The 24457-nt window shown below is 41.0% G+C and overlaps 1 protein-coding gene across 1 annotated transcript in view; it reads left to right on the forward strand.

The window, feature by feature from the left end:
* Positions 1-24303, forward strand: part of LOC106936122 (neuroligin-2-like) — a 91363-nt gene extending 67060 nt beyond the window's left edge. Inside the window, exons 2-6 of the mRNA XM_015016949.1 lie at positions 13866-14051; positions 18808-19073; positions 20068-20221; positions 21072-21438; positions 21590-24303. Coding sequence (XP_014872435.1) covers positions 13866-14051; positions 18808-19073; positions 20068-20221; positions 21072-21438; positions 21590-22427 — 1811 coding nt within the window. The 3' untranslated portion in view covers positions 22428-24303. The remainder of the gene's footprint in view (positions 1-13865; positions 14052-18807; positions 19074-20067; positions 20222-21071; positions 21439-21589) is intronic.
* The last annotated feature ends 154 nt before the right edge of the window (positions 24304-24457 follow it).

The following is a 24457-nucleotide window of genomic DNA, read 5'->3' on the forward strand; positions in this document are numbered from 1 at the left end:
GCGGGCCACATGTGGCCTGCGGGCCTTGAGTTTGACACGTGTACTGTAGAGCCTCATTTCCTGAACTCATGACTGTGAGAAATGGAGCAGTGTAATTATTCTAATGCAGCACAAAATGTCTGTGTAACATTTTATAAAACAGCCTCTGATGGTTCAGCTGAGCAGCTTCAGGTCGTCGTGGATCTGTAAAAACCGAGTGAGAGCGTCTAATAAACCAAAGTAAAACAACGACCCGTCTTCCACCAGGAGCCTCAGGATTACAGGAGATCGAACTGTTAGCGTGTAGAAAAGCGTGAAGCTGCTTCTGCTCTGTGGTTTCTGGCCTTGGCGCCTCAGTCAGACCTGAGGAACCCGACAGGCTCTGTCTGCGCAGCGACTCGGCTCGGCCCAGGCGACTGACGGCTCCGGCTGCCGGCCATCTTCATGCATCCTGAGCAATAAGCCTTTATGTGAAAATTAAGTGGATTATTGGGCTTATTTTGTATTCCAGACAACATCTCAGCTTTTCTCTTTCTATGAACCAAATGAACATTTTCTCTCTCTGAGTAAAGCAGGTTTTTTGGTAACTTGTAGACGCCTCTCCGCTCTCCAGTTTTCTTAGCGACGTCAGATATTGTGTTTGATCTGATCTGATCCGCTCAGCCTTGCGGAAACATTTCTGGGTATTATTTTCATGCCATCTGTGTTCGTATTGATTCGGCGACTCTTCCTGCACATGTTTTATTGATTTGGAAATGTGAAAGTTCAAAGACAGTGTTTTTTGTTTTTGCTAATGGGCAGAGTCCGTTAGCTTGTTCCAGATTTATGGGCCACCATCTCCCAAAACAAAGAGTAATTGGCTCAATCTCAGCCTCCGCTCAGACGTGTCATGTTTAAACCGTCACACACTTTGCTGACATCACAGTTAGAGAGTTCAGAGGGTTTGGAGAATAACAGTGAGTCTCCATTACATTACCACTTAACAACAAAACAGGAGTTTTGAATGGATGGATGCTAAAAACATATAGATTAATCACCAAGTTAATTGGCAGGCAGACAAATAAGTAAATATCAATCAAATAATAGATAATAAAACAGGAATAAGTGTGTAAGTAAACAAGTCTAACATATTTGCGGAGAGTTAAGTGACCTCATTGAGTTAATAATATTTATTTTAGTGACTAAATAGTTTTTAAATCCAATTAAAATGTAAAAATATGTTATTGTTATGTTATCATAACTCATATCATTTTAATATTTTATTATCTTGGAAGAGTCAGAGCGCTGTAGGCAGGACTTAGCTGCTCCCTGTTGCAAGTAAACAAGAAAATTAGTATCTATAAAATAATAAAGTAAAAATAAGCAAATAATTCAGCTAATTACTGATAATAAGCGTGTTAAAACTCTATAAATCGGTAGATAAATACATATTACTGTGTAATTGAATAGGTAAGTGGCACATAAGCAGGAGGATGAGCAGGTATGAAGTCAAAATAAGTACAACCACGTTAATAAGAATATATTTAAGTCATTATGCAAATAAATATTAATAATAAGTCAAAAGTTTCTATGTAGATAATAGATAATTGAAATTAAGTAAATAGGCACATTCATATGTCAATTATTATTAAGTAAAAATCTGTATCTTAAGTGATTTCTGGGTAAGTAACTACGTAAACAACCAATAAATACTAAGTAAATAACTATGTAACAAACAATAAATGTAGAAATAAGCAGCTACAATATAAATAATTAAGTAAACATTACTGAGTTGAATTGTAAATATGTTTACTGTAGTAAATATGTAATTTACCGTGTTATTAAGAAAGTAAGTAAGTGTATAAATGAGTATAACTAAGTCATTAGTGAAGTTATTAAATGAGCGACTCACAATGTGGAAGATTAATAAAAACGAGGTTTTAATCAGCTACTTAACAGGCTGATGGACGGATGAATTATTTATTACCAGTGAAAAACAGCAGATAGCAGTCAAATTAACGGCGCTTTGCAAAACTAAAATCTATACGGACTTCTCCAAAACGTTCGTTCTTGGACAGTAAATAAAGGAGATCACTGGACTGAGCTGCTGCTGAAATGGAGCAGCCACATAAAGAGGTAGGTCGTAACGGAGAGTCTGACACTTTTAGGCAGCAGGACAAGAGCTCAATTATTTAAATGGCTGCCACATGCTTTATTATACCTGAGATACGTTTTTATAATGCCACTGGCTTTAAATGACGGCACAGCAGGACTCGTTTTATTTATTCATATCCTGAAGGGTTGAAGCAGCGCGGCTCTTTTTGGGGGGATTTTATAGAACCTGGCAACATTTGCAGACACCCTGAACTCGTTTACATGTTTTTTGGGGGTCTGGACCAGATTTGCACCAGTTTTTCCCTCCTCTTTCTTCAAAGCGCCGTCATTCAGGGTTTACCTGCATGTTGGGATCAGTGTGCGTTATGAAGGGCACACACCGGCTTTGCACATGGAAGCAGCTTTTCTCCATTTGTCTGACGGGAGAAAACAGCAGCTCTGACAACAGCCTGCGGCACATTTATTTGTTTGCTTTTTATTACATTCAGAAGTAATAGACGCTGCGCAGCCTTGGACCTTCTGGCTTTTGGTGGGCCTGTCAGCATGATGGGCGCCCCGATGCAGTGAGGCATCACTGTGTTACTGTGGTAATAAGTTCACCTGGACGTCACGGAGGATTTCCAGAAAACGTGGTGGATTTTCTTTGGTGCAGTTTTCACTTTTAACACACAGATCCTGTGGAAAACCTGCTCCAGTGCCAGGGAGGTGATGAAGCCTTTTGATTCAGGTGTTGGAGCAGAAATGCATCCAAAAGTTACTGGAGCTGCAGACCTGTCTGTTAAGGAACTGATCATTTTATACTGATTACTTGTTTTGCTTACAGAAAACAGGCAGGAATGATGAATGTTGAGTTTTTCAGTTGGTAGCATTGAAATAATGGCTGCTACTACTAATACATGTTGTTATAGTCTATGAAAATACATGTGAATATGTCTTTATTTAACAAATTCCTAATTGATTTTTAAATTATGAAAGTTTTCATTAGGCAGCTGGAGCCACACATATCACTTACAAGGACTTTTTTCATGTTATATCTTGTTAAAATGCCTGAATGTGTCTAAAGTTTGGATATTTCCTCCTTCTAAAGCAAATGAATGTCTCTCCTACTCCATACATCCCCCATAATTAGGATAGTAATAAATATTTAAGATGTAATGGCCTTACTCTGTAGATTAAATGCTGTGTTAAATATTTATGAATGACTCTTTTATTCTTCAAATTCTGACTTGGACGGCTTGGTGACTTTAAGATGGAGTTTATTGGTTTTAAAACCAAATAAATATTGGATTTGCTCTTTTTAAAAAAAAATTCTAAGTTTCTTATTTTTTAAAGAAAGTTGAGAGTGTTGCATCCTTAGTGTGTCTGTTTATCGCTCCTTTGCTCGTCTTTGAGTTTATTTAAAAACCAAACAGAAACATGCAGTTTACCATTTTTCAAGAAAACTGTTTAGATAAACAGTTTAGCCAAACTGCATGAGAGGAAGGTCAGAATAATTCATGGTTATGTTTCTGAGAATCTGTTCTCCTCCAGAAGGCAGATCCGTTTCTCTACTCGCCTTCGCTTTGTCTCATGTCAGACAAACTTTAAATATGAAGCGTCCTTATCTGACAATAACCCTCCAGTGCTGAAGGTGTTCAACATCTGACTGAAACGCCTTTTATCGTCCTATTTGCATATTTCAATTACAACTCCGCGGAGGAGGGAAGCATCAGTCGCCTCGCCGTCGCTCTGCGCGTGATTGACAGGACTGTCGCGTGAACGCACCTGTGTGTGAGGCAGAGAGGCTTCAGCCGAGCAGCGGGCGGCTTGCAGGCTGCGCTGGGGGAGCTGAAATGAAGGTTAGCAGCTGAATGACGATTTAAAACCGGCTTTGAAAAGGAGCCGGTATGGAGCTGTCTGTTTGATCGAACATTTACGGAGAAGCAGGGGAGACTTTAGGACGTTCTGTTCAACTGTCAGGCAAGTTTAGCAACAGGTTGGAAAACGTGCAGAACCTGATGTGTCTTTAAAGGTTTAGAGCATTTATGCAAATTTATTCAGGGTGTTGGTGGAGAAAAACATGCTGCACAATGCAAAAACACTAAAACTCAAATTATTTCTCTAGCTTCTAGTGCAAATAACTCACTCCCAAGATGTATGCAGGACAGTCGCGTGAATCCACCTGTGTGTGAGAGGCGGAGAGGTTCCAGCCGAGTAACTTTTTAACAAGAAAAACGGTTTTAATATTGATTTAGAAAAATGACAGTGTCCACTGGCAAAATATTTCATTCATAACATGGGGAAATGTCTTAATATAAGTGAAATAACCTATTTTTCAGCAATATTAATGAATTATTTACTTAAAACAAGCTCATATAATTGCTGAAAAGTTATTTCAAGTGTACTAAGATATTCACACTACACTGTAAAAACAAATCCGTAAAATTTATGGTAAAAAATGCAAAATACCAACAACTACCAAAGCATTATATTAATATATAGAAAGTAGACCAAAAATACTTGGTTAGTTGTTTAGTTTTTTGATCAGTTATTATTCATAAAGCATTAGTGGTTGACTTGATCTGATTAACAATCAATTTTCTAAGACAGGAGTGTCCAAAATGCGGACCGGGGGCCATTTTTAGATCTCTGAGTGATGGTGTTTGGTCCTCTGAACAAGTTTTGTGTCTCTTAAAGCTCCATCAGAGGGTTCTGAGAAAACCGTTAGCTTGGTCTGAAAATGTGAACAAGCAGGTCTTACAGGCCCCGCCCCCTTCCTCTCTGCTGCGCTGCAGCGAAGCCTGCAGACAATCCAGAAATCTACATTAGGTTGCTTCTCCACCATTAGCTCAGCTGCAAAAGTCTTAAATTTGAACAATACAAGCTGAACACAGGAAGGGTGTAAGCGGCGCATACACATTGATTGACAGCACTAAGGCCCTCCTCCAGGCTCTGATTGGTTGTTTCTGACAGGGAGCTGTGTATTTCATGATTAAAGAAGACACTATGTGAGTTTTGTTTGAGTTGCATCTTTAAAATGATGTTCAAAATAGAATGCATTCAAAAACTAATTTACATAAAAAGATACAAAAATAATTTATGCATTTAAAAGAAATTATGTGAAACAATGATAAAAAAAAGAATATAAACATCCTTCCAGGCATTAAGGCAAAGTCAGAGGACTTTGGGTTTTTTTCACAGATTATTTTGACAGCCATGACATAGTGACAAGTTTGAATATGTAAAAAATACATTTTATAAATGTTACATCCTGAAACTTTAAGATAAATAAAACCATCTTAAAATAATAATAAAAAATTAGCTACAAAAAACAGTTTCTGCATTCTTCTTTTGTTTCGTAATACAATCTGAAATGTCCCTGCTTTGAAATCAGGCAACACAGATTTTCATAGTTTGATTTTTTTTGGTCTTTTTTCAACAAACACAGCCAGATTTACGGTGCGATACACGGAGACAAAGGAAAAACCTTCAAGCTGTACTCCTTAATCACTATTTTGTTTCTGCACTTGTAAGAAAATAGTTTGGAAATGCTCTGAACAATAACAAACGGTCCAAGAAAAGTAATGCCAGAAAATCCCCAACTGTGCCAGCTGAAATAAAAAAAACAAACTGAGCCAGGCTGGCTGCAAACATTACCATGCAAAGTGAGGGGCTGCGTGTTGACGGAGCTGCAGTATCTAGGCCACCCCAGCGTGGGCTCTGTTTGATGTGAGAACGATGCCAGATCGTAGTGGAGAAACTCACTTTCAGCTCCAGAGACCCGCAAACATTCAATGAAGCTGCAACTGCAGGATGCAGAAACCTGAAGCAAAACTCGACGATGTCCCCGTATGTTTACACGCAGCGAGGCGATGATGGAGGGTCTGAATGCGCGCGAGTACAATGAGACGCTTGAAGACGTGCGAGCGCGGCACACACACACACACACACATTTACAAACCCCAGCAGACTCACAACGAGTGTTTACTCATTTATTTTAGCTGCTTGTTTGTTTTGCTCTTTAAATCGGAGGAACTGTGCAGCTGTTGCTGCTGCTGGCAGAAGCTGCAGTTCTGGGATTCATTAGTTCTTGTTTCCTTCCTTCTGTTTTTCTCTCACCCACTTCTTCCTTCTTCCCTCCATCCATCCTCGCTCTGGAGCACCGTGTCGTTTTTTGTAATATGTTCAAGATTTAATAATCTGTTACTGTCTACATCTCTGTATATGAAGACATGAAGTTTTCCTAGAAGAGCTCAGATGATGCTCTGAACAGGTTCTTTAAAAGCTGCTGTTTTTCTTTTTTTTTCTGAATCATCAGAGATAATCGGTCGCTATACGACGGATGTTTATCACCAGATGATCAAAAATGTGCTTAAGTTGAATTATGTTGATCGTGGCTCAAAAGCTTGACTCATATTTTATAGATCAAAATTAATATCTGATCCTCTTTGATTCCCACCATGTTTTAATCTTTCTCCCAGAGGGGGAAAGTGAGACATTAACTTAAAAGTTGGGCCTTGTTCGTGACTTCATGTTTTTCAGCATTTAGTTCACTATGTCTTCTGACAGCCGATACGAAGATCAATTTCATTAGCAGTGAGAGGAAAATCTTCATTTCTGCTTGAAGGTTGGAAATGTCATGTTAGAAGTTAAATCTAATGCCATCTGAAGTTCAGGCGCAACGATTCAGGCGCAGATCGTCTTGATTTTGGGAGATCGGTGATCGGCTGATACTTACATGTGAAGCCAATTTTATCCGCCGATTTTATTTACCTCAGCAAAGGTTTAAAAATTAACCAATAGTCACCAAACTAATGCCAACTCAGCGACTTTCTTGGTATATTCAGCAAAATTTCAGACAGAAAAATTGACATCGACAGGTCAGGATTTTTAAAGAGCGGTAATCAGGGATCGGCCAAAAAACTGCAATCGGTTCACCTCTTTTATGAAGTTCAAGTTCCAGCTTGGAAAGTCCAACATTTCTCACCTGAAAATCCAATATGGCAGCAGAACCAAACAACCTGTGAAATTTAAAAACTGGGCGCCATAACCTCTTGGAACTGACTTGCTTCAAATATTGAAGAGAGAAATATAGAAAAGAGGTTGAATTCTTAATAAATTGCTTTTTAATCCACACAGAAATTTAGCAAACACAATTAAACTGAAGTAAAATAAAAAGTAGGACAAAAAAAATAAAAACATTCCTGCTGTTCTGGAAAAGTGAAACACAAATAGAAATGAGATGATTGTGAGAATGATGTTGGGAGCCTTTTTTTTTTTTTGGCTTTGTACAAGACCTATAAGAAGAGCCAAGACTTTAGATCATACATCATGTCCGCCGTGGCCCATGGCGCCCCTATTTCACCCATCATTACCTCCTGACTCCTGGAGCCCCACGGGGCCCGGAGCGCCCAGGGAGCCGAGTGACAGACAAACAAGAGAGGATGGAAAGAGTTTGTCTGAGGAGGAAATGTTGGATTCCAAATCAGGAAGACGACTTTAAAGTGATTTGTTTTCTATTCTGAGCACACACACACACACACACACACACACACACACACACACACACACACACACACACACACACACACACACACACACACACACACACACACACACGAGAACGGCTCAGGATTCAAGTGTGTGTGATCAGGACTGTGGACTGTTCCTCCTCTGGGCTGTGACAGCGTTCACAGGGCAACCGGAGCTGATCGATAGACACTCACTGCCACTTTGTAATGACTCAGGTTAAAAGAAGACGAGTGAAACAGATGGAGCTCCTTCGTTTTGTTCCCCGGGGAAACACAAAAACATACGCCGGACCATCTATAATCTCACTTCCTCTCTCTCTTTTTTTGGCCCTCTGTGGCTCTTTTTGTCTCCCTCTGATCTAATTTTTCTTGTTGGCTGTCTCTGAGTCTTCCTCTACAACACATGTGTCAAACTGAAGGCCCGGGGGCCAAATCTGGCCCGCTGTAGATATTTACGTGGCCCTTTGGACTCCAGAGGAACGCATAAATAACCCTTTACTGTAACAGTTGGGTGCTTAAACACCAGTCTGTCCTGTTTTTTTGTGATTCCACAATTATGGAACATCAACATATCCCCACAACTTTTAACAATAATCCTTAAATTTTGAGTTTACTGCAACTTTTTCACCAAAATGATTAGAAAAACATTGTGTTTATGTGATGCTACGTCCCACCTGCAGGTGGCAGTATATCTTATTTGTACTACATTGCTACCTCAGCTGAAATAGTTGAACAAAAAGTCACATTTACCATCATACATATGTGCAAACATTAGACATTATTTAGCTAATATTTCTAAATTAGCTCCACAAATCTGTGATTTTGATTGCAAAAAAAAATTGCTAACATCTGGAGGGACTGATCAGTTTCAAAACATGTTCGATGTGATTTAATGTTAAGAAGTACTTATCAGGTGCAGACACAGCTGTTTGTTACTATTTTAACAGTTTAATGAGTTTTATCATCAACATCGATGATCTTGATGAAGCCCGAAATGAAAATGAGTTTGACGCCGCAGCTCTACGACTTTTCGATCGACCTGTGGTAAATCAGGGAGCGATCTCGGCTCCTGAAGCTGAATGTGCTGCACACGCAGACGGACGTGGGGCCGATCTGGAGGTTTCTGAGGAAACACTGCGTGTGCATATGGTCTCTCTCTGCTGGGAGCTGGCCTGCTTCCTCAGGACTTCAGACTTCCAGCTCCCGTCTGAACCCAGGAACAGAGACACCGACTCACCGGAGGCCCGGGAGATGAAAGAACGGAGCGAATGAAAGAGTGGTGGAGGAAAAGAAACAAAGTGGGGAGAAGGATATGATAATGATCTAATGTTAACTGTTAACTTAATTGAAGTTTGTAGGTTAACACTTTATTCATCAAAAATATCTTCTTAAAAATCCTGAAGTTGTGGTAAAATAAGGTTTGTGTTATTGTATTATTGACAACAAGGCTGCATATTTAAGAAAATCACAGGTTTATGCGAATATTAATTGCCTTTATTTAAGCAAATTATTAAGTTTTAGCAGTCAGATATTAGTGAGACTTTATGAAACTGTCGTTTAGTGGTTTCAGGTTTTCACTGGCAGCTGGTGTCTCTTTCCAGCATCACATTGGACACACAAAGAACAAACAACCATCTCAAAAGACAATTTAGGAGAGTAACTAACCTAACAGTCATGTTTTTGGACTGGAGTACCCAGAGACAACTCAAACATGCACAGGGAGAACATTCAGACTCCATGCAGAAAGACCCCCAGGCCAGGATTCAGACCCAGAACCTTCCTGTTGCAGCAGAGCTACAAACTGCCCCTCATGCGAATTCATTCAAAAATAAATACATTTAAGACAATTTTACTTTCTTTCTGTTTCTTTCAGCAGCATAAAGAAAAAGAGAATATTGTAAACAGTGTTGAAAGGATTACTCAGATTAATCGTGATTAGTCTTTTCAGTGAGCTAATTTAGTAATCGACTAATTGTTAATTGGATCGTATAGTTAACGATTCAGTCAGAGAAGTAAGTAAGGCAAAGATTAACAAAAATATGTTCATTCTGAGTTTCTGTAGTGATGAACGCAACGACATCAAATATCTGATCTGAGGGAAACGGGACGTGTTGGTCGGGCTGCTTTTGTTTATTTTCATCCGGGTCAGGGAATCGGCAAACCTTTGGTCCTGCGGTTTCCATAGCAACGCCACAGATCAGTTTAGAAACAATAAATCAGTAGAGTTCATGTTCTGAGTTACTGTCGACAGTAGAAATGCAGAAACGCTTTATTACATGAGCCATGAGATGGACTGATTAGAGAAAACTGTTCAAGACCAAACCGGCAGGAAACAACCAGCAAACGTTTCCCCAACCCACACACACACACACGCACACACACACACTCAGAGGGGTCCTTCCCAGTATGAGGGCGTAAAATTTGAATAATTCCACAGATAATTCGGTTGCCACAGCCCAGCAATGGGAATAGCAAATTTACAGAGATAAAAGTGAACAATAAAACGGAGAACAAACAGCGAAGCAAATCACCCAAGGCCAGCTGCTGCATTTCAGCCAAAGTACTATTTGTGAGGAAGAAAAGACTCTTCTTCAGCCTGATGAAGAAAACAGAAATGTTCTCATTTATTCCCCTTTTTTCCAATTCTTTTTCTTCTTTTCTCACGTTATTCCCTTCTGGAAATAAAAAATATTTAACATGAGCTTCTGAACTGTGAGAATGAAGCTGAGAAAATATATTTTCTGGACTCGTCTGACAGAGAATAATTACCACCCACACACACACACACACACACACACACTCTGACTCTCACCTAGAGACATCTGGCACTCCAACCATCTATTCATGCAGGATGAGGCGTGTTAGCAGTGTGTCCTTCAGTCAGTCGGTTAAGTCACTGCCACATGGTCACATGTGTGAACAAATAAACCTGAATGAAAAGTAAGGAGGCGCATAAAAAAAGCATAAAAAACATTTACTGCAGGTTTTATTTACCCATGCTGGTCACAACATGCACTCTTTTTATAATTTTCCAATGATGTGTGACTGTTTTATGTTTGCAGAAGCCAGAAGTCTGTCCGTAGCATGACGTCTGATCCGGGGATGGAAAGAGTAAAGGAGATGCAGGGGAAAGGATGCAGTCTTTTCTGTAGCGTCAGCCTTTGATCAGCATCCCTGAGTGTGTGTGTGTGTGTGTGTGTCTGTGTGTGTGTGTGTGTGTTGGAGCCAACCCCTGGTGTCTTGGAGGCAGATGAAACACTGCTCCTCTATCCGGGAGTCACAGAACACCCACTGTCCTCTGCGCCTGCTCCTTTTATTTATCTCCCCCTCTGCCTCGCCCATCTAACCCGTCATTCCTCACCAATTTTAAATGCGATTCGAGCAGAACAGAGTTTTCGTGTCACGCCGCCGTTCTTGAACCCATCCTGCACGTTTTCCAAGCCCTTCATCAGATCACGGGGCGTGGAGGCGCAGGGAGGGAGGGAGGGGGGGGGCATCATCACACTGACTTATTGTCAGATGAACGCAGCGTGAGAGAGGAGGAGAACCGACAGGAGAACGTTTTCTGTCTGCGTATGTTTCTCCACCTGCACAACGCCACATTTTTAAAAAATAAAACTATTAACACCCAGAGAACAAAACATTTGATGCGTCATTAAGCTGCACAATGAGGGTAAGAAACAGATTTATGTATTTCCAACCCGCTAAAACCTGGACGTTCCAGCAGCATTATGCTAAAAAAACACGGCGCTGACACAGAACTATCGCTGTTTTTTAGATTAATTACCCTAATTAATGACCTACTTAGCATAACTGTTGTTTAATTTATTGTGGTGTTTACAGTCGGGCATTAAGGCGGCTTATTCGCCTCGTGTTTGCGCTTCCCTTTAATTAATTTACCCAAACGTGCTGCTTATTTTTATGCGTTTCTGGAATTTAAAGAGCGGCACCGAAGGGCCGGGCTCCAGCGAGCGTCTAATTGATAAACGCCTTGTTGGCTTTTGTTTCTGTGAAACAGAGATGATCAATAAATACAAGCAGAAACTGGAGTTATTTTGGCTTCAGCTGACTGTTGATGTTTTCCTCTCAAAGTGAACATTTCTTAGACAAACTGTTAATATTTATTGTCAAATTCAGTTACAGACAGTATAAATATTCATACAGTAGATGATAAGATACATTTATTATTTGTTGTTCATATAATTTTGGCTGGCTCTAAGGAATATTGAGACTGCAAAGATCAAATTATTCTTCAAAATGTAAATTTTATGGATGTATAATGATGAATAAAATATAGATTTTAAAAAAATGTTTCTTAATTTAATGTTTTCTGTTTGCTAACTGCTCTACTATTTGCCTGTATTTATATTAATATCATGACTTTTATTAGTAATAGTAAAAGTATTTTCTGCCATATTTCAGAATCTGAATTGTAATTCCTTATCTTGCCACACAGTGGCGCCATTTTCACACAAGTACTAGTTGATAAATATCTGCGGCACTTTTTTCTTTTTTTCCCTTTTCCAACGACTAGTTAACTAAGTCACTAACACGAACATAGTAATTAAATATAATAATATTACTTCAGACAAGATAATTTACACATATTTATTAAAAAAGTATTAAAAACAACTTTTCAAACTGGGCTTGACGGCCTGTATAAATGCAAGATTTACAATGCAGTGCAATGCTGTTTGATTTCTGCCTTAAAGATAATTAATCTATTTATATTCTGACTAGTTAATTGTTTTTGGGTTTCACCTTAACTACTTTAATAAACATAAACCTAAAAACTAAACAGATCATATCAATCTTTACTCATGACCAGTTTTCAGTGTCCCAACCCCATAAATTCACATTAAAGTGACATAAAGTCACATTTCCTGATCACCTAAACCAGTTTTACTGTAGAATTGCATAATTTTACAATGTTAATGCCTTTTAAGGTCTTATCTCTAATTAGTATCCCTCTTTAAGTGCTGTTTGTTTTTAAATCCTAACCTTGCACTATCTGTTTATAAGTGTTTAACATCCATTGTTTAGGCTTAATGAACAGCTTATCCAGTACGCTCGTCTTTAATTGGCTCTAATTAGAGGTCCCATTCAGAGACTGGCGGTTAATTGCTACCTAAGTGGAAACGAGTTATGTATTTGGTTGAACAATTAAAGGCGTTCATCAGAGGAAAATATCAGCTAACAGAGGGAACAGCGTGTCATGGAGATCTGAGGTGCAGAACAAGGAGACTTCTGGGTTTAATTAGGCATCAGAGCGGTATGGAAAGCTGTCATGTTCACAGTCAACATGCATGAATTAGACGTTCATTCATTCATGTGGAGTAACAGGATGATGAATTTCTGGACCTGAACATCATCAGAAAATCATGAAATATTTCTGAAAATAGAGATGATGTCGTCAGTGTTTCTAATACTTTAACTTCTTGGCTTGTTTGACATCACCTTTAGTGTGTTAATGCAGATAAAATACAGTGTATGATTTAATGTTTTTATTTAAAATCAGTCGATCCATGCGGAGGAGCTAATATATGTTTAAACAGGCTAAACATCACTGGAGGCTGTTTACAGCTGCAGGTGGATTTTACGTTTTATTAAAACGTTTCACCGTGAGGAAGGTTACGAACGTTTAGAAAATATTCAGAGTATTAATGTTTCTGCTGCTTTTTAACTGTGCGTTAAAAAGCTAAAAGGTTTCATGAGTATTTATTGATGCTTTCTACATCCATACCTATTCAATAAATTAGAAAATTATTAAAAAGTCCACATATTTCAGGAGTTTTATCACCAAGTGAAACACTTTACATAGATTAATTACATACAGATGGATGTTTGAAAGGTTTTATTTCTGTTAATTATGATAATTTAGACTTACAGCTAATATAATTTTAAATGTGGGCTTAATGAAAAGGATGTTATTTTCAAAGGTGTCAGAATATTATAATTTATTAAATATGACTATAGTTTACTGATTCAGCTCTAGATGCTTTTTATCTCAGGTCAGAAAAAACTTCAGGATTAAAACTGTCCAGTTGTATTATGACAAGTTAAATATTTTTTTTTTTAAATAGTTCACGAGCATTAAATTCTGGTTATAATTGAAGTTTTATCTAACTCAACTATTTGGATTGTAATAGTTGAGTTGTGTTCTGCAGTTTTAGCTACAATCTGATTTACCATTCAGAGAAGGAAAAGTTTACATGAAGGAAACATTATGAAAGTTAGTAGCATCGATAATTCTCTGTTTCTCTTCCTTGTGTCAACCAACAGGTTTCCTCAGCACCGGCGACCAGTCCGCTAAGGGGAACTACGGCCTGCTGGACCAGATTCAGGCTCTGCGTTGGCTCAACGAAAACATCGGCCATTTTGGCGGCGACCCTGAGAGGATCACCATCTTTGGATCTGGAGCAGGAGCCTCCTGCGTGAACCTGCTCATCCTGTCTCACCACTCTGAGGGTGAGACGATGCTCTACTGTGCCGCACCGACTGAGTTTTATAGAAATATGCATTTTATTTGTTAAAACTGTCACCAGGTCTGTGAAAAGATCGATCTCATCCACCTCCTTCCTGAGCTACTGTTGCTGTCTGAAAAAAATGCACCAAAGGCAACCAATCAGAAACAGGAGGGTCTTAGCGCTGCCAATCAGACTCGTGTACACTTTGCTTAATGTGCTAATGGCAAAGGAACAAGAAAACTGATTATCCGCCATCATTGGTGGTTATGCTAACTAGCTTTAGCATTCATGGCAACCTCTGCTATTGAGGAGAAGCTGTAGCATAGCAGAGAACAAGGGGAGGCTGTAATTAGTGCATACATGAGGGTGATTGACAGCACCAAGTCCCTCCTCCTGGCTCTGATTGGTTGTTTTTGGTGCATTCCTTCAGTCGGCAATATAAACTCAGGGAGAAGACGGAGGAGATCATTTCTTTTATTGATTATCTGTCTTACATTTTGCTGTCAGTACATAATGACAGTCTTAAGAAATAAAAAAAAAATAATCTTTTATAAACGTTACACACTGCTGCTTTAACCAAACAGAGGAACGTGACAGATGAGGATAACATGTTTTTGGGTTTGAGCTCTGAGACTGTCGGATCATTTCAACAGGACAGACAGACAGACAGACAGACAGACCTTAATTATGCAGAATGGCAGCTTCAGTCTGTCACCTGTGAGGCTCACTTGACTTCCTGAAAGAAAACACACCGCTTGTCCTTTGAGCTTAAGGATTTGAGCACCGAGTGCCTAATGAGCGCGTGCAGGTTTGATCCTCTCTGCGTCGCTCACATCCTCAGAAGATAAATGAGTCGGGAGCGCCGGCGTTACCCCACATTACCTGCCTCGCCGACGCTTCTGTTGTGCGGCAGGAAGGGCCTTCCTTCATCAAAACCCTACACGTGTTCGACCTCCTGCTCCCCATTACCAGCACAAAACACCCCGGGGGCTAAGCGCTAACGCGGCCCCACCAGAGGACAGAGAACTGCGAGCCGGGCCGCTTTGATCTGAGCTGAGATCAGCGTGGCTGACGATCCGCGGCCAAACGGCCACGCGCTCGCCGCCTTTGATCACGGCGTTCTTGAAGCTGTCCTCCTCAGATCGCTGCTCCTCTGTTCTCTGCGTCGCTCGAGGTCTCGCCCTGAATATCGCTGCCTTCTCGAGCCGTTTGTGGGTGAAGAGAAAGATCTGAAAAAGCAGTTTCACATCTGTTCTGGTTCTTTGTGTGTGTGGATCTCAAGCATTAAGCAGTCCTTTAGTTTTTGACTAATTCCTTCTCTGTGCTTTGAAAACAAAATGTGCTGTGAAATCCTGACTGAGCCTCTGCCTGCCACTGATGTCTGCTAACCCACCAAATTAACCCAGGAGCCCAGAAAACTTCTGTCTGCTTCTATAAACTTTTAACGAAAACATTAAATGCAGCACCTTGTTTCTAACATGCTGGAACGATGAGGAAAAATCTGTTTTTTTTTGTTTTTTTTTGCTCTTACGCTACAAAGCGTAAAGTTTCTGAACACTCAACATCAACATGAATACTGTATTAATATGATGATGCTTTTAAACCGTTTTTTCAGGGAGAAGTGATAACAACATACGTCTTTAATATTTTTAAAAGTAAGCAGTAGGTGCACCAGTTTTAGTTTACATGAAGGCCAAAATCTAACAAATAGAAAACTCACAAATAATTTGTCTACTCTGATTTTTTTTTTGTAGCGTATATCTAATATTCCAAAGAAAATCCAGGCTTGAGAAGTTATGATTCATATCTTAAGGGTCAAATATATTCATACACCACCATTAATGTCTTGTCAATTGTTCCTTAGCACTTTGTAGTTTGACCAGAGCCTTTCAAAGCCTGACTCTTGCTCAATATTTAACCACTCTTCTTGTCTTCTTGGTTTCCAGTCGTGAACCAAACTGTCATCTAAGAACTTTCCAGAGGTATCTAGTCAAGCAGCTTCATCAGTTTTGATGCTTGTTTGGAGTCGTTGTCCAGTCCGAACATTCAAATCGTCGCGTTTGCATGAAAGGAGATTTGTCAGGAAGTTCCAGCTGATTCTGGTTTTAATGTCGACGTGACCTGAGGTTGGAGGACCAACGCAGAAAGAAGCATCTGACACAAAACGAAAGCTCAAATGAAAAGTGCAACAAGCCACACCGACGAATTAAACACGTTTGAATTGAACTGGGGTTTACATTTATATTTAAGCCTGTATGTGTAAATTTAAGCATCTTTCTTTTTTCTCCTGGTTCTCCAGTGTATCTACTGCTAAAAACAAATGATTAGTTTTCCTCATATTAACATCACAACAGTTTTTTCCCACAGCGTTCCAACATGATTGAAAACATAATTTCACGCCTGAAGTTATAAAGTTCAAACACAAATCATAAACTGTAATTAACTGTAATCTGCTTAGCATTTATGAAACAGTCCTAATTGGGCCATTATCACCTTTGCTGCGTAAAGCAGTAAAAACATAATCACTGGTAGAAGTAAAGTTTGTGCAGATTGAACTTTGTGTTGGTTTCACACTTTGAGTCAGGATGCGGTTCACCTTACATGCTAGCAGCTTGTCTTAAAATCACGTTAAACCTCTAAATGTGATTCATTAAAACTTGGTTTTATACATAAAATTTCATGTTATGTGTTAATTAGACAGTTTTTATAGGTGTGAAGTTTATTTTATGACTTTCTGGGTATTATATTTTTAAATTCTTCTTCTCTCCTTACATCTTTATTTTTAGATTGAGGCCTGAATTGTTCACTCTGCATTTTGATTTTTTTTTATAGATTTTATATTGAATTAACCCTTTAACCACCAACAGTTTCTTTTGTTTGCTGACAACCAACCCGCTGTCACCGTCTGTCTTCATCCCTCTGCTTTGGCATCACCTCATCATCATCACCTTCCTCTGCATCAGCATCTATCGGTGTAACATCAACTCACTAGAAGCCGCCTGTCTGTCATCCTTCCTCCCTCTTTCCCCCTCCGTCATGGATCCAAGGTAAGGAGTCCGTCATTCTGTCATTAAAGGACACCCATCATGTCAGCAGCAGGTTTGCACAGATCAAACCCGACAGCAGGCGGCGATGAAGGCAACGCTTCGTAACGTTGATTATATGATGAGGGACAGAGATAGACGATGGAGAAAATGAGCATCACTGCCTTGCAGAAGTATTTGTATTTCTACATATGTTGTCAGAAAACTTTAATGAGTTTTATTGGGATTTTATGCGGCAGATCAACACAAAGTAGCGTAAAGTTATGAGGTGGAAGGGAGACGATGTGTGGTGACGAAAATCTGAAAACCGGAGCGAGTGTTTGTACGTAGCTTCTTCAGATGAATACTTTGAAAGTCTCTTAATGTAGGTTTGGACAGCATTCGTGTTTGCCATTGACTCGATTTGATTTGACTAGGCCATTCAAACAAATTGACATACCATGCCATCTTCACAACAACCCTGATCAGCTTCCTCGTCCCTGATGAAGGAAAACCGTCGTTACTCCAGACAATCAGCTTACTTCAATGTTCTACCAGGGAACAATAGTGCAAAGATAAATGTTTTGCTTTTATCTATTTCTGGTAATTTCAACACCTCTTTTAACCATCTACAGCTCAAATACACCAATATTATTATCTGTGTCTTAGTTATTGATAACTGAGAGGGTTCCTAGTTGCTGCCATATTGGTTTGTGAAAAACTTAATTTTTTATAGCAATGGTTGCCTGCTTGCCTTGAGGAGGCTTGAAGTCTGCACAAATAATACTGTAGATGCCAGAAGGTCCTGGAGGCTTTTCTGCATGGAGTTTGTAATTTCTCAGGCGTGGATTCTCTCCAGGTCCTCCAGTTTTGTCCCACAGTTCAAAAACATCACTGTTAGGTTAGTTAGTTACTCCAAGTTATCCTTAGCTTTGTGTGTGTTGTGTGTCTGTTGTGTTTGTGTTGCCCTGCGATGAACTGGTGACCTGTCCAGGATGCTTCAGTGATGATTTCTCTCCTCCAGACTGACCTGGCAGTTGAGACACAAGATCAGATTTTGATGGCTCCATATTTGTTGTGAAACAATCTGCAAATTAGTACCCAGGTGATAAAGACCGATGTGATATGAAAAACAAGAAAAGACAAGATGCCAAATAAAGTAGCAGAGAACAGAGGCTTAAGGACTAATAAAATATAGCCGTCTCCCTCCCTCCCTCTGCCACTCCTGGTGCAGATATGCATGTAGGTGTAGCTGTTTCCCTGCTACTTCTTACTATAATTGATCTCTAAGGGAAAGGAGACTCTGCAGCTCTGCTTAATAATTAACTGACCAATCTTCAGCGCTGGAGAGGAGAGGGAGAGGAAGAAGGAGAGAGCCCGAGAGGAAACGAGAGAGGCAGGCGGCCCCCTTAACGAGCCACTCGACTGGCTTCAACGGCTCAGGATGGGCAGAACTCAGGAGACGGAGGGAGAGACTGAAGCAGGGAGGTGTAGAAATGAGGCAAGGAGAGAAAAGGAAGTTAAAATGGATATTTTGACTTATCCAAAGAGCTTGTTCCCACTGCTACCTCAGTGTCCTTAGCTGCTTTATGATGGAAATCTGTCAGATTTTCTGTTATGTCTTCAGAGAATATTGAAAAAAAAATAGTTTTCTTTGCATCACCACCAAAGAATCCAGTCCGAAACCTTCAAAAAGGCAGAATACAAATGTCCTTTTTCAATCTCGTCCATTAGGTCTGTTCCACAGGGCCATAGCTCAGAGCGGCACGGCCATCTCCAGCTGGTCCGTCAACTACCAGCCCCTGAAATACACCAAGAACCTGGCCAGGAAGGTGGGCTGCACCTACTCAGAGACCGCCGACCTGGTGGACTGCCTGAGGCGGAAGACCTTCAGGGAGCTGGTGGACCAGGACATCCAGCCGGCCCGCTACCACATCGCCTTCGGCCCCGTGGTGGACGGAGACGTGGTGCCGGACGACCCGGAGATCCTCATGCAGCAGGTGAGGTCAGACGGTGACCTCACCATTGTCTGAGTAACTCTGGAGGAAGTTGAGAAGTCGCAGTGAGGTGTGGATGTGACCTTTCCACACAGTTACAGGTCAGGCTGCGACACTCAGCAGCTGGTGAGAAGTTACTCAAAGAAAAATAACTCGGCTTGTAAAACTGCAACTAGAGGTGGACGGTGAGCTGCTGCAGCTGCAGCTGCTACTGCTGCTGCAGCTGCTGCTGCTGCTGCTGCTGCAGCTGCTACTGCAGCTGCTGCTGCAGCTGCTGCTGCTGCTGCAGCTGCTGCTGCTGTAGCTGCTGCTGCTGCAGCTGCTGCTGTAGCAATAAGCAATGAAGTGCATAAGAAAATAAAATGAGCTAGACGATTTCCAGTCTGATGATTACTAATTTTTGAAGGGCAATTTCAGAAACATCATAATCATTTTTTTATTTCTGGCTTCTGATGTGTTTTAATTTATTATCTTTTAATTTGTTGTGTTTTATTTTGCATATTTAAATGTCTTCCAGTTCCAGTGTGGAGTGTTCTTTACTAAATTAAAGTTTATTGCTCCTTAGAGACCAAACTTGAATTATTATGTCATTATCAACATGTTACTCAAAAATTGTCTCAAATCAACAATAATAATTTCTAGGACAATTTATTGTCGAGAAATCCTTGAAGGAGGAAGGTAAAATGATTAAATAACACATTAATATAGAATAAGATACTTAAAACATGTAACAGGACTTGCCATGTCAGCCTTCTGATGTAAAAGCAGAAAAACTGATTTCATGCTCACTCACCTGCTGATGGTGGACATCTGGAAGGCGTTACATTTTGCTCATCTTTTTTACATTTATAAACAGCAGTTTGACAATAATTAAATGTGGAATTAATCTACATTGAAAGAGAAATTTCAGGGGAGAAAAAGCTTTAATAATGGCTCTTGGTTCAGGTCTCATCTAAATTTGTTTACAAAACTTGTAATTCTGTTTTTGTGCCACCAGGGGGAGTTCCTCAACTATGACATCCTCATAGGAGTGAACCAGGGAGAAGGACTGAAGTTTGTGGACGACAGCGAGGACAACGATGGCATCTCGGCTGCAGCGTTCGACTACACAATCTCTAACTTTGTGGACAACCTCTACGGATATCCTGAAGGTGAGGAACCTCGACCCAAACATCTGTCAGTCTTAGAAATCTCTCTCCGCATGATCCTGTTTTACATAAACTCCTTCAGAGAGCTATTCTTGAACATGGAAACACATCAAGCACCTCCGAATCACAGCCCCCTCTTGAAGTGTGCATCTTTAAAACAATATGTGAGCAAGAAAATGAGAAGGAACAAAAAGTGGAGTGTACCAGCCAAGACAAGCATACTAATGAGATCGCCTATCATGGAGATTATCTTTCACCGCGGTGGGTCTGTGCTTTGGCCTTTGGGGCTCTGTGGGCACTAATGCTGTCGCTCATCAGCCCCCAGGCAGCCGCCGCCTCCCAATCACAGTGCTGTTGTTCCCAACAGCTCAGCCTGCAAACCCCTCGCAGCAAGCCACAGTCCAAATACACACGTTTGAATAATGCAGCTCCTTCTCAAGTTCTCATCAGTCATTGTGTATCTGAAAGGCAAATCCTGTTCACTTTGTCTCGCCTTTTAACATACGCCGCCTTGAAAAACGATTCACAATCCTTGAGGTTTTTCGAATTTTGCCACTTTACAGCCACAAACCTCAATGCATTTTAGGGAAATTTCATGTGATGGACCAACAAAAAGGGGTTTATGATTCTGAAATGGAGGGACATTGGTGGGGTTTTTTTTTTACAAACAGAAATCATAATAATCTGGTGTGCATATTTCTGTCTGCTGGCATCAACAAGTCCAAATGTGAAAATATTCAATATATACTTTTACAAAGCCCTACATCTTACCCAATTAAAATGCAGATAGTTTCTATCTACCTCAGCCTTCTCGGTCACATTTCTTAATCCTTTATCTCTGGTTTTCTTGCAGGCAAAGACATCCTGAGGGAAACCATAAAGTTCATGTACACAGACTGGGCAGACAGGGACAATGGTGACATGAGAAGAAAGACTCTCCTAGCTTTGTTCACAGACCACCAGTGGGTGGCGCCAGCTGTGGCCACTGCCAAACTTCACGCTGAGTTCCAGTCGCCTGTTTATTTCTACACATTTTACCACCACTGCCAGACGGAGACGCGACCCGAATGGGCCGATGCCGCTCACGGAGACGAGATCCCGTACGTGTTCGGCGTGCCGATGATCGGCGCCACAGACCTGTTCCCGTGCAACTTCTCGAAGAATGACGTGATGCTGAGCGCTGTGGTCATGACTTACTGGACTAACTTTGCTAAAACTGGGTAGGTTTCATTTTAATCTGACATATTTTAACTCTAAGTCAGTAGTTATTGATACGTAAATGGACCTTTATTGAAGCATCCATGGTGTTTTTCCAAAACATTATCAACGCTTTGTCACATTAATCAACGATTCTTTTTCGTTTTCCATCAGCGACCCCAACCTCCCCGTCCCTCAGGACACCAAGTTCATTCACACCAAACCGAACCGCTTTGAAGAGGTCATCTGGACAAAGTTCAACCCAAAGGACAAGCAGTATCTCCATATCGGTTTAAAACCTCGAGTTAGGGACAACTACAGAGCGAATAAGGTGGCTTTCTGGCTGGAACTCGTCCCCCATCTTCATACCATCAATGGCATCTTCCCGACCACAACCCGATCGCCATCTGGCCCTGGTCCAGGCCCGGACACCTACAGACCCAGGCCAAGGACTCCAGGTCCTCGAACCACTCCCCACCCCTACTCAACCTTCACCTCCGATCCTGAAACCGAGGGCTCGGACCGTCCAATCCAGGACCTCTTTCCTGGAGACACCCGTGACTACTCCACAGAGCTGAGTGTCACGGTCGCTGTGGGAGCCTCTCTTCTGTTCCTCAACATCCTGGCATTCGCAGCCCTTTACTACAAACGCGACAAGCGCCACGAGATGCGACGGCACCGACTGTCTCCTCAGCGCGGCGTACCCGCCAACGACCTCGCTCACAGCCAGGAGGAGGAAATCATGTCCCTGCAGATGAAGCACTCTGAGCACGACGCTCACCACGACCTGGAGCCCCTTCGACCACATGACATCCTGCGACCCGCCTGCCCGCCCGACTACACGCTGGCGCTGCGCCGGGCTCCGGACGATGTGCCGCTGATGACGCCCAACACCATCACTATGATCCCAAGCACCATCACCAGCATGCAGCCTCTTCATGCCTTCAACACCTTCCCCTCCACCGGCCACAACAACACCCTGCCACACCCCCACTCCACCACCAGGGTATAGTAGGGACTGGCCCACCCAGCACCACCTAAAGACAGGGAGTCCTGGATCTCCTACCGATCTAGAAGGGAGGCCTGTGGTTGAGGGCCTTCGTTCTGTTCTTACGTTCTCTTGTTTCTCTAAAAGGAACTCCACCTCCTCCATCATGTGCTGTACAGCTTAGCAGGAGACACAATGAACTAAAATGAACTGCGTTGGAGCAGATGATCAGCTCGGAGGCGACGTCGATCTTTCAGACATACCTTTTTCCAGGAGGGTGCACAGTTTCCAGTCTAAAGAAATTTTCAAAGGGACAAACGCTTTTGGACCTTTGATGTTCTCTCTTTTTTACTTTGGTGTCAGCTCTTACCGTCTTCTAGAGTGTTTGTGAGGTTTCTTATTTGTTTCTTTTCTACATCTGTGTCTTATTTACGGCTCATTTGACTTCTCCCCTCCGTAGGGTGCTTCTTTGTTCAAGGAGCAACAACGTACTGAGATGTCAGAAGTAACGTCATTTCAGTCTACCAATACGGTTCGTGCCAAATGTGTTTTTGCTTTCTGATCAAGGTTGAGATGAATTTTAATCCCTGTCTGAAAACACAGGCTGTATGTCCTCATGACCAAGTGCCAAACTGGCCTTTGATTGTGGTTTTCTTTCACTCATCTTGTTTATTTTTGTTGTTGTTCAAGTGTTTTAATGTGGAAAGATTTTTGCTGACAATATAGATATAGAGAAATGATATTATATATAGTTCTATATAAATGTGTACAAAGGAGAAAGAATATAAAGGGGGTTTTCTCAATGGGGATCTATGCATGAATTATTTTTCAAGAGAGGCAACATGGAGAAAGGATGAAGAACCTGTCAACGCACGTTTTCCCAATTGAAATTAAATATTTCTCAGCTCATAAAATTCCCCCACAAATCAGATAATCCACCAGTTAAAGCAACAAAGCTCATCACACCTTTTTATTACTTAATGGTAAATTACGCATTAGCATCAGAGACGATGCATTTCAACATTAGCTGCTTTCTGTCAGTTCTTTTAGTTCCCAAATGTATTTTATTTTTAACAATGTAAAGAGATATTCTGTTAATTATGCATTCAGTTGATCTGTGCCTATGAAGTGGACGTATTAAATTATACAAATTATATCAGAACCACTTTTTAGCCAGCTAAAGGAGGCAGATAGGCAAGTTAACTCACCTGACCTTGTTATTTTCCATATTTCCCCTTTTCTAAATAGTTTTGACACCCATATTTTCATATCAGTATAAATTCAGTGATCTCCACTGATTATCCGGTGGGGATACCTAGCAGGTTTTAACAGAGCTGCAAAGATGAAGAAGGAGTTTCTCAACAGGGTAAAGGTGACACAGTAGATGTCTGTTGTTTCTAATTGTTCTCCTTCTGTTAGTTTAGGAATATATAATTTTACAGCTCTGCTTTTCAAGATGAAGATGTCAAACATGCATTATGGGTCCGTTAGCAGAACAGGAACACATGGTAGCTAACATGGCCGACAGGTGTCACCGTTGCTGTCTTTGAACATGCGCTAGCTTTGGCTTGTTTTTATTTTTCCTTTTCTTACTGCCTGGTGGTCGGAGAGGGCTGGAAACGGGTTCATACGCCGAGCAGCTGAGATTTTATAAACTACTGAACGGGAAATGTGCACAATGCAAATCACACGACTGGACAGAATCTGCCTATCAGGAGCCAACAAGATATACGGACATGCTGTGGCCAAGAGGAGGACGAAGAAAAACAAAAGCAGCCTTAAATGTTGAAATTTGAACCAGAAGAGAAAACAAACTGATCAAAAGAAGATAAAAACATTCAGAGACTCGGCGGTCTTTCTGTCTGAACTGTTAGCCAGGAGGACGAAATGCTAATCTGTCTAAATATGAACTATTTTGTACTCAGTCCTGTGGACAAAGGAGGTGGTAGCAGGTTGTGGTGTCGATCTGAACACAGCAGCTGGGAGGAAAACGTTTGACCTGGATGTGGTGGTTTGTTTTATATGTCAGCACTAGAGGGCGCCATTGTGGCGGA

The sequence above is a fragment of the Poecilia latipinna genome, unplaced genomic scaffold, assembly GCF_001443285.1.
Source record: "Poecilia latipinna isolate Pla-1442-1.1 unplaced genomic scaffold, P_latipinna-1.0 Scaffold2081, whole genome shotgun sequence".
Classification (NCBI taxonomy): domain Eukaryota; kingdom Metazoa; phylum Chordata; class Actinopteri; order Cyprinodontiformes; family Poeciliidae; genus Poecilia; species Poecilia latipinna.